Here is a 14,832-nt window from a genome sequence, read left to right as displayed (position 1 = left end):
TATTATTTCACGTGACTGGACTATTCGGCAGATCAGAGACGTATCGTTCCCTCAGCCAGAGAGCTCCACGGAGCTACGGGAGCAGGTTGCTAACGGAGCTGTTAGCTGGAGGCTCAGTGAGTAATGCACTGTTTAGTTTCTCCTGTCTGTCGTTCCAAAGTCCTGGGACTGAAACTCTCTGGACTACAACGGGGGGAGGGATCTAAAGAGCTGCAGACAAGTGTAAAGCACGAATCTTGCCGCAGTTATCTAGCTAAGAGCATGAAGCTAACTCGCTCACAGCATGAAGCTAACCCTGTTTGCAGAGCAGAGCAGCAGAAGGAGACCGAACTGGCATCGAAAACACAACAAAGAAGTTCTGAAAAACAGACACATTCCCTCCAGAATAATGGAAACAGGCTGGTTACAGACATGATTGACTTTAACCAGAGAGTTATTGAGAAGTTTGCCAACTTTAAAGAGAGGAGGGCTACTTTTCTTTACAGTAGTGGGTCTACTCTGTCACCCAATGTAACATGTGATCTCTTTCTGACTCTATTCTGCTCTGAACCTCTTTCAAACTCTTTTGCAAACCTCTGAAACCCAACCCAATGTTTCTTAAAGCTGCTCTGAACCTCTCATGCCCAAAGTTACAGTGTGTTGATAGTTGTTATTGGACAGTGTTGAGCACGCTGTGTTCTTGAAATAAAGCTTTGTTTTTAACAATATTCTACTCAAAACCTCTTTTCTTCTCATTGTTGAGTGCCCAACTGCGCCCCCCCCAAAAAAAATTCACCAGCCGCCACTGGATAGAGGTGAAGATGGTATGGATAGTTCAGCTCATGGAGAACGTGATAAAGCAGAGGGAGGTCCCTATGAATGTAAATGGTATGAGGGGAGGATTTACAAAACGACCGCTAAGATGGCAAATGACATGACGAGTGGTGCAGATAAAAGACAGCAAAAAACAAGATGATACAAAACTATAATAATTTTTTTTTAAAGTTTAAAAACATGACTGGAGAAATATAGACTTGACGGTATTGATAAAGCATAAGAAGTAACGGATTATGGGGGAAATGCTTGAATTTCTGGTTGGTTTGTTTTGTTTGATATATATAATGTTCTTTGGAACGAGTTTTTTAAGCGATCACAGGTTAGGGCATTTAGAAGCTAGCTAGCTTCAGCCTTAACCATTTCGGTCAGCCACGTGTATCTTTCTTCTTTTCTTTTTAAATTACTGGTGTATATTTTGCTGATTGAATTTTTTTTTAATAAACTCAAATTCAATACGTAGAAGAAAAAAACAAGCAAAACAACAACACAATGAAAAGCGCTGAAATAACACAAGAGCAAATGAAACGAATAGATAAATTGAGAGAAAAGTATAAAGGGTGACAGAAGATGGACAGCTTTTTAAAAAGGTGTAAAAATGTGATCGTAGAAAAGACTTAAAGGTGTAAAAGTCACGAGTTTGGTCGATCGCTTCATAGTTTAAGGCCCAGTCTTAATCCAGATTAAGAAAGGTCATATCAGTGGGTGTTTTGCTCAAAGGGAATTGCAGTTGAAGTGAGTGATGTAACACCGGTCTGAGCTTTACACATAATCCATAACGTCTTGGAATAAATTCAAAATCAATTTAAAATAGGGCCAATGTAAAGATGCGAAGCAAGGACAGAAATAAAAGATGTGTGACTGCTAAATAACATCTGGCCACAGGTTGTAGAGATCGTGAACTACACACACACACACATCAATGCAGCCCGCTGAGACATTGTGCAACATTTCCTGCAAATCATTATGTCATCAAAATCGATAATAACCAAAGGATAAGCGGCTTTGCACTGACCTTCCTCATACACGCCTCGCCCGCTTCCTGCAACTCATTGTTGGTGGAGTTCAGGGCTTTGAACAGGGCCGCGATGATCTTCTCTCTGGACTGCGGCAAGTAATTACAAGCTGCGAGGGCATCTAAACAACAACAAAGTAACATTAAACAACAAAAGAAAGAGATCAAATCATTTGAATGACCCAAACACTGCAAGGCAGAACTTATTCGCTCAACACATTGGCAGGATTTATAAATAGTTAGCAAGTTCATTAAGTTGTCTTCATCCAGAATATAAAGTAATGTAAACAAAAGACAACAACACATGGAACTGATATCAAGTTCAGCGACTCACTGAGAGCGGCGATGCGGAGGGGAACCAGGGAGGGAAGGCTCTTGTAACAGGGCAGCTTCATCAGAGCAGCATCCTCCGTCTCACACAGGTTCAACAACTAGGAAGAGAGGACACACACACACACACACACACACACACAGGTCAACACTGCGAAAGATCGAGATTGAAGATATTTCAAATGTCTAAATATTTAGTGAAAATAAATATGGAAAACAGGGAATGGCAAACAAAAAATGATGACTAAAAAAATAAATAAATTGCACAATCATTCAAACAGTCAAAAGGAAGATTTGATTAACGCCAGTGACCTCTGCATCTTTGCATACCTCTGTGTAGAAGACCTTGTGCTCCATGACATTGAGGTCCATGGTGAAGAGGCGGGGCTGCAGGGTGGTGCAGAAGGTGTTGCCCTCCATCAGGCCGATCTGGGCGTTGGCGGGCTGGTGGCGGAGGAGGTGTTTCTTCGGAGGAACCATGTCTTGCAAAACCTAAAAAGAGAAGGAATCAATCAATTAAAGCGGATTCAAAAAGACTGCGTTTCGCTTTCTCTCATTAAAAAATCAAAAGTGACTAAACACTGACACCAGACATTGTTATCTCGAGTGTAAGCTGCAATTCTTCTTATACAATATGTATATGCAGTTGGGAGAAGAGAACTTCGGTCATGGTTTCACCTCTTTGTGCGGCTCCATGATGACGGTGACGCTCTTGCCGGTGACCTGGGCGAGCACCTGCAGCGAGTGCATGGCCTGCTTCCTGACGGTGGAGTTGGGGGAGGTGACCTCTCGCACCAGGTCGTGCGTGACCATGTGGAAGGACTTGTCCTGGGCGGCCAGCAGCTCCTCCGTCTTCTCCTCGTCCTTCAGTGGCGTGGCACAGCGCACGAGCAGCTGCTCCAGGGTGGTCTTCGCCATGGCCACCGCTCCGTTTGACACCTCGTTGTGAAAAATCAATACGTCGGTAAGTACAGTGCGGCGAGGGGACAGCCCGCGAGTCGCTTTCGTTCAACCTCCTGCGAGCCTTTTGCAAAGCATCGTGTGAACGCAAGTCGACAACAAACGGTGGCAGGTCAATCGTTGTGCCGTTTAGTGTGGGAGGAAAAATGTGCTTATCAGTCTCTCTCCTTTGAATGCTTTTAAGATGAACCTGATTCTGTGGGGTCATTGTAAATGGTCAACGAACAATGAGCCGGGTCATAGTACCGGAGAGGGCAAACACCATCGATGACACGGGGGAGGGGGATTAGACTCTGGAGTGGACACAGGTGGACTTTGGGCGTCTCTGAAATCGTATAAAAGATGGAGTCTTGCACTGAGAAGGCAGCAGTTATTTCTGACGCGATTCTTCTCCGTTCAGCTGAATGTTTGCATGACTTGTTTGTATTTAGCACTTGGTTGATTACTTGTAAACTTGTTACTATAATAAAGTGTTATGGGGCAACCATGCTTAAACTACTTTTGATTTCTCACAAGGTAAAGGAACACTAATTTCCACCTCATTTAGTTTAGTTTATAAACTGGATCCACCGTTAGCTTGCGCCTTAGTGGCCGCTAATCTTCCTAGGGTCCACAGAAAGGACAACATGTAATACATGCAAACATGATGTGAAAAAAACAGCTTAAAAAAAGATGTAATATTGAGCAATACATCAGTAATTTATACAAAGAAGGATCAGATGGCTACAAAAGGAGGTAAGATCAAGTGGTTGATGCCCCGAGGTGTACCTTTAATAGTTTTTTAAAGAACAAATTATTACCTGTATGAGATGCATGATGAGGTAGTAAATTCCAGGCATTAATTGCATGAAACAGAACTACCGTCACTTCTACTCCCTTTTGAAATGGAGGTGAGGAATAACAGGCCGCTGTGTTACGTTGCGCTCACCTCTCCCGTGAGGTCCATCATCACAAAGAGGAGGGCCTTGAGGAAGGTGAGCTGGTTCTGGAGCACCCAGATCAGAGGCAGCCGCTCCATCAGGAACTTGATGGACACCACGCCGCCGAGCTTGGCGTACCAGGCCTGCTCGTAGCAGCAGGCGCACAGACGCTCCACGATGTAGGAGAACAGCGGCAGCTGGCACGCCTGGAGACGGAGAGGAGAGGACGATGAGCCAATCTCCACGGCAACACAGGAAATACCCGACACATCCATTCTCCTCCTCCCGGAGAACTCACCCTCTCCTTGGAGCCGAGGATGATGCTGGCGACGTCGAAGATGACCGCCAGGGCCACCTCCCCGATCTTACACAGCTCCTTCTCCTCGTACGCCATGCAGATGGCGATGGCATCGATCAGGACCAGCGGGTCCATTCCCTTGGAGCCGTTCTCCTCGCTGTGGAACATGGCGGTGCTCGGCTGGCTGCCCAGCTGGTAGCTCGGGAGCAGGAACGGACCTGGGACGACGGGGGGGTAGAAATATGTTTAAAACGTGAAATATGTGGATCTTAAGAAAGATGTTACAGCAATCATTTGGGAGAACAGAATTTCAATAGTCTTCTACTAAAGATTTGTATCTGCTGTACACCGTTGAGCCACACGAGGGATCCTGGATGCGAGTCTTGTTTTTATAATAGCAAACAAATAGCATTGAATCTAAAAAGACACACCGACGTACATTTGGTTGGTTTTACCCAGAAGAACCATGTTGGCGCTTAAATGCATTTATTTGGTGGAGGGAGTAGTTAACATGTGTATATGTGCATGTATAAAATAAAAGCTGTGATTTATAAAACATGCATCTCTTTAAAAATGGCTGGTTTACTTCTTCAAGACAAAATAAAGTGGAGCGGAAAATGGCAGTAAAAATAGTCAGGAGTGTTCACATGGGCACAGATTCTCACAATTTGTGGATATTAAAGGCCGTTTGGTCATTATTAAAAAGTTGGTCCCCAGATAAAAAGTGTAGGAAACAGTTAAATTACAAGTAACAGATTCTTACTATAAAAAAACAATCTGAGAAACAACCAAATTGGACCGTGACTGATATTCAGGGTTCTTACACATTTTGACCAATGGATTTCCATGACTTTTCCATGACTTTAAACCAAATTTCCATGACCAAACTGAAACCTCGGTTTATACATGAGGAAGTGAGAACATTTAGTATTCCAATTTGAATTCCATGGCATAAATGAAACAAATGAATAAGAGACAATATTTTGATTAAAAGAATAAACATTTGTATACATAAACGAATATCCCGACCGCTTCCCGAGCTATGGCCAGCGAACTTTCCAGTTAAGGTGCGTTCGCTTGCAACGTGAAAAAATAATAATTGCGGCGTCAGTAAGAGAGCGCATGCTGGCTTATATTTTGAGCGTCTTTCTTTCAAAACATATTTATTATTTCAAAATCGGCGTAAAACAACATGTGAATGTAACAAATTTCCATGACTTTTCCAAAACTTTTGTGATTTAAGATTTTTCCATGACTTTTCCAGGCCTGGAAATTACCATTTTAAAATTCCATTACTTTTCCAGGTTTTCTATGACCGTACGAACCCTGGATATTGTTGTGCAGCTGAGGATCGATGTGCCAAAAACAGAAAAGCTAATATTAGATGTAGCGAGCAGAAAGAGCAGCGGCCCCTCACCACACTGCTGAGCCACGGCGACCATGGTGTAGTGGCGGATCAGGCTGGCGACGAAGGGCAGCGCGCTGGGCCTCAGGTCCTTTATCACGGCGGACATGAAGGCCCCGGTCAGCGCCTGCTCAAAGGTTCTGCGGGCCGGCGTGTCTTGTGCTTTGTAGCGGTGAGAGATGATGACATTGGGGATCCACTTCTCAGCGAAGCTAAAAAAGGGGGGGGGGGAGGAGGGGAGGGGGGGGGAAACCACACAATAAATTAGAGGATTGCATATTATCAAGGACATCACTTTTAGCTAAAAGTCCAAAAATAATGTTACGGTCCGTTTCAAAATAAAAGATCCACGCCTAAATGTTTCCCTCTCCTCTTCACTCTTTCTGCCTCTCTTTGTCCTCTGTTGGTATTTGCTTGTTGTTATTTACTGCAGCTATGGGCCACAGGGCCTCGGTGTGATTGAGCAGCTGTTTTCTCCGTGCTTGAGCTTGTGTTTTATAATGCCACGCGCCGGGGGCCGACCTGATGGATCGCTTCATTTCATTATTGCCTTTAAAAGGAGAGAGACGTGGAGAGGGAGGGGGGAACCGAAAGGAAAAGAGCAAGTGAGGAACATGGCTGGGGGGAGAAGGTAGGGGGCAGAATGTCAGCTAGAGGGCCCTTCACTCATCCAGGGGCCCGCCACTCAAACACTACTGCGGTCCACAGATGGCATTTCATGACTTGCGCTCATCTTTTTTCCGATTAAAACTATGAAAGGGTCATTTTACAGTGATAGATAGATAGATAGATAAAAAGGAGACCCTCTATTGAGAGAGAGGGCGCTGCAAATCGAGACAACTTACATGAGATGTGGGGGGTGCACGCCCACTGATCATAACTGACACACTTCATTATCCCCACAGAAATGTGCTAACAGACGTATTCATGTGGATGCCTGTGTTAGTGTAGAATGACAGGAGAGTGTGAGGGCCATGGCGTCGCATAAACAGACAGGGGGAAAGTCAATTAGCTCGTGCCCGGGGATCGATGATGGTAATGTGACTAACCCAGCCCACAGCCCCCCCTTCCTATCTGTCTGTTCATGTATGCGTCTCTGCCTCACAGTGTGAAGCCTGCCACAGGGGGGTAAGGGGAGGGGCTTCGAGTGTGTAATTAGCAACAGCCCAGCTCGAGACGGAATTGATGAGGTGGTGTGTGGCGACGACGTGACGGCAGAGACAGAGAGCAGGGCATGTCAGCAGATGGCGGGATAGGGGCAGAGGTGAGACGATAAACACGCAGCTGGCGGGGTAGACGGGAGTGGTTGGGTTAAGCAGTGGGCAGAGGTAGGGGTCAAGGTCAAGTAAAGGTTAAAGAGATGTTATCGCCTCCTGTCATTCATGTCGACTGAAGTGGACTGCCCACTGAAGGTTCGTAGTTACTCTCAAGAGCCTTCTTTTGAATATAAATACGTTGCATTGTATACTGAATTACAACTAAAAGAAGAAAGTTGAATAAAATCGTATATATATATATATTATTGCCACGTTAACCACAGAATGTCCACTTACTTGTGATGAGACAGGAGCTGGTAGAGGGCGTGCTTGTTGTCGTCCAGGCTGGTCATGGCCACCAGGAAACACTTGATGACCTCCCAGGCCTGTCGCCTGTAGTACGGCTCCGTGTTGGCACTCTTCAGGCAGTCCAGAGCCGTCTCGATCGCCTTGAAGGGAACACGTACCACATCAGTCCCTTTAAATCTTCAACGCATTTAAAATTCTGACAAGTTACAATGTTGCGAAACGCCAACATTCCATATTATTGACGTGGGAATTAAATTGCGATAGACACACACGCAATTTTAAATGTGATCAATTTGGAGGAAGTGACACAAAGGGCGCCATCTGGCAAAGCAGAGGTCATTATTATTTCTACATTATGGGCTGACAAGCCACAGCAGCCGGGCACTTAACAAAATGGTGAAAATAAACTAATTAATGCCACTCAGAACAGAGAGGGGGAAGAAGAGGAAGAGGAGGAAGCACGGATGAAGGGAGGGATGAGAGCAAAGTCAGGGAATGAGGAGATCAGGATATAAGATATACATTAAAAAGAAAAAGATTTCGGAAAAAGAAGCTTCCTTCTCGAGCCTTTTAAAAGGACAGACTTCCTAGAGCAGGGGTGTCAAACTCATTTTCCCCGAGGACCACATCAGCACCATGGCCGCCTCTTAAAGGGCCGGTGTAACTGAAACAGCGTATTAACTACTCCCGAACATATTGTTAAATAACTCTTTTTGCATTTGATTATTGTTTATTTAAGTGTACAAATATTGTACATAAGAACATTTCTCTAATAGTATAACACAAATCCATTTAATTTGAAACCTTCAAAATAAAAGCACAGAATATTTTTTATACATTTCTTGAAGAAAAGGGGATCACATGTCTTTCAAGCCGTCAGGGGCCACATAAAATGGCGTGGTGGGCCGGATTCGGCCCGCGGGCCTTGTGTTTGACACCTGTGTCCTAGAGGTAAAAAGAAGAAATATGCTACTCAAATCCTATCCCAGATTCAAGTGTTTCCAAATCGCCGTTATTTGATCCCTCCCCTTTCCTAAACAGAACTTTAAACTCTCTCTCTCTCTCCCTCAATATGCCAACTATCCAGAAGGCTGTATCACGAGTCTGCTAAGAGATTCATGCCGTCAGCGCGAGCATGTGGGTGTGCAGCACGCGAGAGAGTGTGGGAGCCTGTGTGTCCTGATGATGGCAAACACACAGATGGATAGCCAGAAAGAAGGAGCAGCCATTAGCGAGAGTAAATAATGCCGTCATGGTGGCCCACACTAGATTGATGATTACCGACTGGAGATGAGGAGGAGAAACAGGAGATGAATTTAATTACCTGGAGGACACACACATCTCCTCTCTCACACACACAACCCCCTGACAAGGACATATTGCCCTCAGTGAAACACAATAATGAGGAATGTCAAGCTCTTTTACGATTAATTCTCCTTCTCCAAAACTGAAATACAAAAAAAAGGTAAAAGAGGGAGAGAAAAGGTCTCCGGGTGGATTTTAGGGAGTGCAACAAAGTGAAACCATCAGGAAAGTGGAGCAGCGTGGTCTCACCTTCTCCATGGGCAGCTGTATGGACGCCTTGCAGTCGGTGAATTCGACCTTGATACTCGGCCCCTGGACCTCCGTCACCACAAAGTGCAGCCTCTGGGACTCCTTCAGCATCTTCCTGTTGCTGCCGCCAAACTTCCCCAACACCCGGTACGCGACGTGGGAGATGCTCTCGGCTGGGTTACGGAGGGTACGCCACAGGGCCTGCAACACAGGGAGAGAAGGAGAACTGTTACACGCTCCAGTGATCAGAGGATAGAAGAGAAGTTAGAGGGAAACTTTGCAGATTTGACATTGTGTATTTGCATTGAATACCTGAATTGTAAACATAAAAAGCTGGTTTAAAATATTAAAAGTTTCCCTTTAAAAGAGTTGATGATAAAGTCACCATAAGCATATCTATGCATTACATTTGTTTTCTTTCAATAATGCTGAACAAGGACAAGGCGTTGGACATGAATGATCTGACACGGTGCAGCAGTGGTGTGGCGAAGACGTGTGTGAGGTATCCTGGTTTCACAGATATCGCCATGTCTACTGTTGACCACTAGAGGGCAGATATGCTAATTGATATTGAGAGAATGATCTAATTAGTGGATAGAAACTCAGTTACTTTTCAATCTCAATTTGCCCTGCTAGGCAGCTCAGTAAATACTGCAATGGGCGTAATAATGAGAAGTAAAAAAAAAACACCTGCATGAGCTCGGCCCTGACGGGCTGGATGTGGTCGTAGAGGAAGTCCGGCTGCAGGTTGTCCACACACAGCTCCAGAGTGCGAAGGCCCTGGCTGACCAGAGTTTGAGAGCCGTTGAGGGCAGACACCAGCGGATCCATGAGCATGGGTAGATAGGGTAGCAGGGAGCTCAGACGCACCGGCACCGTCAGACACAACTCCACAAACAGATCCTTCATGTGCTGCTTGTGAAGGCCACTCTGCAGCATGTTGAGACCTTCGAGCATCGGGAGGGCAGAAGAACGTATTAGGGGAGGAGTTACGCTGTACTTTTTTAAAATTATTTATGTGCGAGGCTTTACCTTGAAGCAGGTTCGGTAGAAGGGGGAGGAACTCCTGGTAGAGCAGGTCATGACTGCCTCCACCAATGGACCGGAAGAGTGCCCGGAGAAGCAGGAAGTAGTTGTAGGGTTCCTTAGCCGATTGGGCCAGCTCCATGGAGCTGTTCACAATCTTGTGGAGGTGTGGCTGAGGAACAGGGACAGTCATGTTAGTTAAGGACAAAAAGTCAAACGGTAAAAACGAGCCTCACAGAAGAGAGCTCCGTCTACCAACCTTCAGCATCTGTTCGTTTTCCGCCGCAAACAGCGACACGGAGCCGAACACCAGTTTGAAGAGCTTGAGGTAAAGGTTCGAGAGCTCCACATTGGAGCCCATCTCTGGCAGCCTCTCCAGAAGATACTCCACCAGGATGGTGGCAAATAGTGCTGACGTTGACAAGTTGGCCAGGAAAGAATTGGCCACAATCTGGGAAAGAGCAGAAAACAAGCAATGGATGTCTAGCTCGATACAAAACTAATTCCCACATGTGAGACTTTTTAAATATACAGGAGAGCACGAACCTGCAGTGCGTAGTTCTTGGAGATCCTCTCCACCATGTATGGCACAGTGGTCTGGAAGATCTCCTTGAACGTGAGGGGGTTCATCATGGTGAAGACCCCGGCAAAGTGCTCCAGGACTTCCTTCTCCTCCTTCATGCGGACGGTCTGACAGTTGGCCACCCTGATGTATGTCTGCTGGTTGTTGGCAACCTGAACCTGGTCAGAACAGACATGAGCCGTTACAGTGGGCCCTTGTCGGATTTAAAATCATTATATTAAAACAGTCACGGTTCGAGGGTTCAAGGTTTTTTATTTGCCATTTGTGCCTAGACCACAGGTGTCAAACACAAGGCCCGCGGGCCAAATCCAGCCCGCCACATCGTTTTCTGTGGCCCCTGACAACTTGAAAGACATATGATCACCGTTTCTTAAAGAAATGTAAGAAAAATATCCTGTGCTTTTATTTTGAAGGTTTCAAATTAAATGGATTTATGTTATAATATTAGAGAACATTTATTATGTACAATATTTCTACACTCAAATTAACAATAATCAAATGCAAAGAGTTATTTAACAATGTGTTGGGGAGTAGTTTATGTGTTTATATGTTTCAGTTAAAACCCTTTGAGGGCGGCCATGATGCTGAAGTGGCCCACGGTGAAAATGAGTTTGACACCCTTGGCCTAGAAGCAACAGTCCAGACACATTGAGACAGTTGTGCAGGGCTCTCCTAGTCAACAGAGGTACAAACACACTCTAATAACTAGAATGGGCACTCGGTAGAGCGCATACCTTCGCATATCACAAGATTGGGCATTGAATTATGAAAATGTTGGCATTAGTTGCATGCCAATTGGATATAAATTGACCGTGCTATGGTAAAAAGAAGATATTGACCTATCCATGACCTTGACCTTTGACCCGATTGATCCCAAAATCTAATCAAATGGTCCCCGGATAATAACCAATCATCCCACCAAATTTCATGCGATTCGGTTTAAAACTTTTTTTGTTATGCGAATAACACTCATACAAATAAATAAATAAATACACGGCGATCAAAACATAACCTTCCGCATTTTCAATGCGAAGGTAATAAGAAGGAAAAAACAGATAAATAACTTTATGGCCTATTGACGTGATTTGTTATGGATTTTCCATCGGGGCCTGTTTCATTTGATTGTATTCCTCTAAGTGGCCGTACCTGGTAGATGTCCAAGGCCTGCATGGCATATTTCACCAGCTTAATATAGATTTGTGTCTCTTTTGGCTGAAGCTGCTTGTTCGGAATGAATTGAGCCTCTGGGGAAAAAACACAAATAAAAAAAAGGTTGAAAATTCATCAAAACAATCATTGCGAGATACATAATGGCGTGCTGGGTTGACATGGATCCGTGTCGTCTCACCTCCCGGGGCCTTGCAAGAGGTGATGCCCCAAGTGATCGTCTTCACGCCGCACACCAGAGTCTTCACCAGGCTGCGGCAGTCCGACACCTGGAACGTCTGCTTGTCTTCCTTCTCGTTGGCTCGGTCGAAGGACGCCGCGGTGGAGGGCGGAGCCGGCGCGGAGATGGGCGTGGGGGGAGCGGGGGGTTGAATGGCAGGGGTGGTGGACGGAGTGGGCGTGGCCGGCACCCCGGGTAACACCCCCGGTTCAATGACACCCACCTCGGACTGAGGCTTGCACTTTTTGAAGATGGAGACGAGCTGGTAACGTGCGATGGTGTGAAACTTGAGCACAAACACCTGGAGAAACAAGAAAAGAGCGGGAGGACATGACTCAACTTGGCTTCACCACACCATCAATGTGTCTTTTCTCCATGGATCCAACATGTGCGCTGCCCACCTCCAGCATCCTCATCAGGATGTCCCGCCCGTTGCCGTTCTCCTGTTCCGACTTCGAGCGGATGCAGTCGACCAGGTTGAGCAGCAGCTTGCAGGACATGGTCTGGATGTTACTGGGAAGCGACTCGTCGTCAATGTTTTTGGCGAAGAGCTGCACGGCCAGCGACAGATCCGTCAGGGGCAAGTTCTGACGCACGTGGTGCACTAGGTCCGCCAGTGTGCTGTAGGCCAAGGGTCTGGAGAGAAATTTAAACATGTAGTTAGGACATTTGGGATTTGAATTATACTCTTGTGTTATATTGTATAATAGTAATAAAAAGCCAAAAGGCTATGCTCCTTTAAACTGACGGGTTCTAAAAAAAAATTAAAAGCCAGGAAAAAGCATGTAATCAGGAGCAGTCAGCAGAAGTTTGACAGCTATGGAAAGTAGCTTTGGGAGGCAGCTGAAACCACAAGGGAGACGGAGGAGAAAGGCAGAGTGAGCGCGCTAATGAGCGACACCGAAAGTCCTGTCGGGTCTCAGCCAAGTGCCGGATTTCCCCCGTAGTGCTAATGTGACATGACAGCTATTTTGTTGATGAAGGGAGCCAGTTTGGCATCTGAGGAGGGCCAACGAGGGGGGATGCGCTGGCTACCTGCCCTCTGGAGGTGCTGGGTGTGCATGACAAGATGACAGTGTGATCCAGGCCGCAGGGTAGAAGTTAGCTTAGCTGCAGGACCCTGAATGTGCAGCTGGCTGAGCAAGGAACAACGAGAGAGAGAGAGACAGAGAGAGACAGAGAGCGAGGGGGCTCTGACACCGGGGCGATCAAATGAACGTGGACACGCAGAGCAGAAAACTCACCTGAGAGTCTCCCGAGCGGTGTAACCAGAACCGATCAGGATGGATTCATCGAAAAGTTTATCCATACACGGGATGAACTCTGCAAGAGAAAATGATGATTAAAAAAAGATTTTTGGTGTAAAAAGGAAAAGGTTTATCGGAAAGCTGGAACACATGCTGGAATAAATTAGTAATAAACATATTAAAAATATATTTTTAGATATAAATGTAATAATAAGTTCATCAATGCTGTTTTTTCCGTGTTAGCAGAGAGAGAAACAGTCACTAAAACACCTAATTATGGCTCAATAGTTTCCTTCAATCTTATAATGTCGAATCTTTTCCAGAAATTTAGCTGAATCACTAAATTGGTTTAACGCCACAGAAGCACGTCAAAGTAAAGTGCATGAATGTGAAGTCTCATAACGTCTCACGGTTTCACTGATGATGAAATGAGGTCCGACATCCAATATAGATTTTTATTTCATTATGACTTGGCAAGAATGTGAGCTGTAACATTTCGACCGGGAAGAAAAACATTAAAACTAAGATTAATTTTAAGTTTCCCCGAGGAGGAAAAAATGCACCATGAAAAACAATCTGACCCACGATTAAAAAGAAAAATCACTCGGCCTTCGAATTTTCCTGTTTCCGACGGGTTCGTATGTACCTTGTGAGAGTGCATATGTGTGTGAGTGTGTGTGTGTATACGTGTGTGTGTGTACATACGGCTACGAAGGTCAGTCGTGAGGATGTGCTTGGCTGCAATGAGCAGCTCCTTGCGGAGGTGAGCCGTCTCAGAGGGGCAGTTGGTCAGCAGCTGCAGCATCCCCTTCACCATCTGCTGGGAATACTTCCCTACCAGGTCCTGATGGGTACACACACACACACACACACACATTATTAGATTAAAAGCACTATTCATTCTTTAAATTTCTGTACACTATTTTTGAGCAAAAAAATGTATATACCAAATCAATACAAGCCAAATGTTTCAGCAAGAGTTCAACATTTTTGAAGTCTGATATCTCTTAATGTAATTTAGACAGACACCAAATTAAAATGAGGTTCGACAGCAAGTTTGACAACTAATTTATATTTTCTGTCTCAAAGAAAATATATCAATTATTTTAAAATATATAAATAGTCAGTAGCAGCACAAAAAGCAGTTCACTAAATCCCGTAATAGAATTATTCTCGGTGAGTTTGAAGTCCTTTTCATGTCATTATCAGTGGGCTTTGTTTATGCGTGTGCTCATTGTCTACGTGTTTACCTCCTGGTGATGTCGGCACAGTCAGTGCAGGGGGAGATAGCTGCAGAGGAAGTTATGTGTGCCATTCATTTGTGTTCAGTGTGAACAAATAAATGAAAAGTAAATATTAACGTCTTGATTTAAGTTTTCAAAGCATCGGTTCCATCTTTATTCTTCCCAGCTTAGGTGTCTTCTCATCAGTGAGCACGTTAAGTTACTTTGCTTTCTGCCAATCGCCTGATAGATCCTTCAAAACATTCATATACACTACGTCTTTATATTCTGTGGAACTTTGCTCGTAGTTAACAAGCAAGTTCGACAAGAGGATGCAATTAAATTAAAGTTAGTTACATTTCAAATATCCAGGTATTTGAAGCCATGCTGCAAGTATCAATGACAACTAGGGATGAGAATTGATACGATTTTAACGATTCCGATGCCTTATCGATTCCTGCTTATCGATTCGATTCCTTATCGATTCTTTTATCGATTCTTATTGG

The 14,832-nt window shown here is 44.9% G+C and overlaps 1 protein-coding gene across 1 annotated transcript in view; it reads right to left on the bottom strand.

Annotated features, from left to right (window-relative positions):
- The window catches only part of trrap (transformation/transcription domain-associated protein), a 99,093-nt gene that overhangs the window by 77,503 nt on the left and 6,758 nt on the right, over positions 1-14,832 (bottom strand). The window contains exons 12-29 of the mRNA XM_056430056.1: positions 13,809-13,947; positions 13,101-13,179; positions 12,258-12,492; positions 11,818-12,157; positions 11,616-11,713; positions 10,433-10,627; positions 10,146-10,337; positions 9,893-10,058; positions 9,551-9,807; positions 8,861-9,061; positions 7,295-7,446; positions 5,754-5,953; positions 4,337-4,554; positions 4,047-4,244; positions 2,837-3,097; positions 2,489-2,650; positions 2,163-2,259; positions 1,829-1,950 (exon numbers count right to left, since the gene is read on the bottom strand). Of these exons, the coding sequence (XP_056286031.1) occupies positions 1,829-1,950; positions 2,163-2,259; positions 2,489-2,650; positions 2,837-3,097; positions 4,047-4,244; positions 4,337-4,554; positions 5,754-5,953; positions 7,295-7,446; positions 8,861-9,061; positions 9,551-9,807; positions 9,893-10,058; positions 10,146-10,337; positions 10,433-10,627; positions 11,616-11,713; positions 11,818-12,157; positions 12,258-12,492; positions 13,101-13,179; positions 13,809-13,947 (3,312 nt within the window). The remainder of the gene's footprint in view (positions 1-1,828; positions 1,951-2,162; positions 2,260-2,488; positions 2,651-2,836; positions 3,098-4,046; positions 4,245-4,336; positions 4,555-5,753; positions 5,954-7,294; positions 7,447-8,860; positions 9,062-9,550; positions 9,808-9,892; positions 10,059-10,145; positions 10,338-10,432; positions 10,628-11,615; positions 11,714-11,817; positions 12,158-12,257; positions 12,493-13,100; positions 13,180-13,808; positions 13,948-14,832) is intronic.

This window comes from Pseudoliparis swirei, chromosome 13 (genome assembly GCF_029220125.1).
Source record: "Pseudoliparis swirei isolate HS2019 ecotype Mariana Trench chromosome 13, NWPU_hadal_v1, whole genome shotgun sequence".
Classification (NCBI taxonomy): Eukaryota; Metazoa; Chordata; class Actinopteri; order Perciformes; family Liparidae; genus Pseudoliparis; species Pseudoliparis swirei.
Note: the sequence above shows the minus strand (reverse complement) of the source record. Positions and strands in the feature narration are given on the sequence as shown.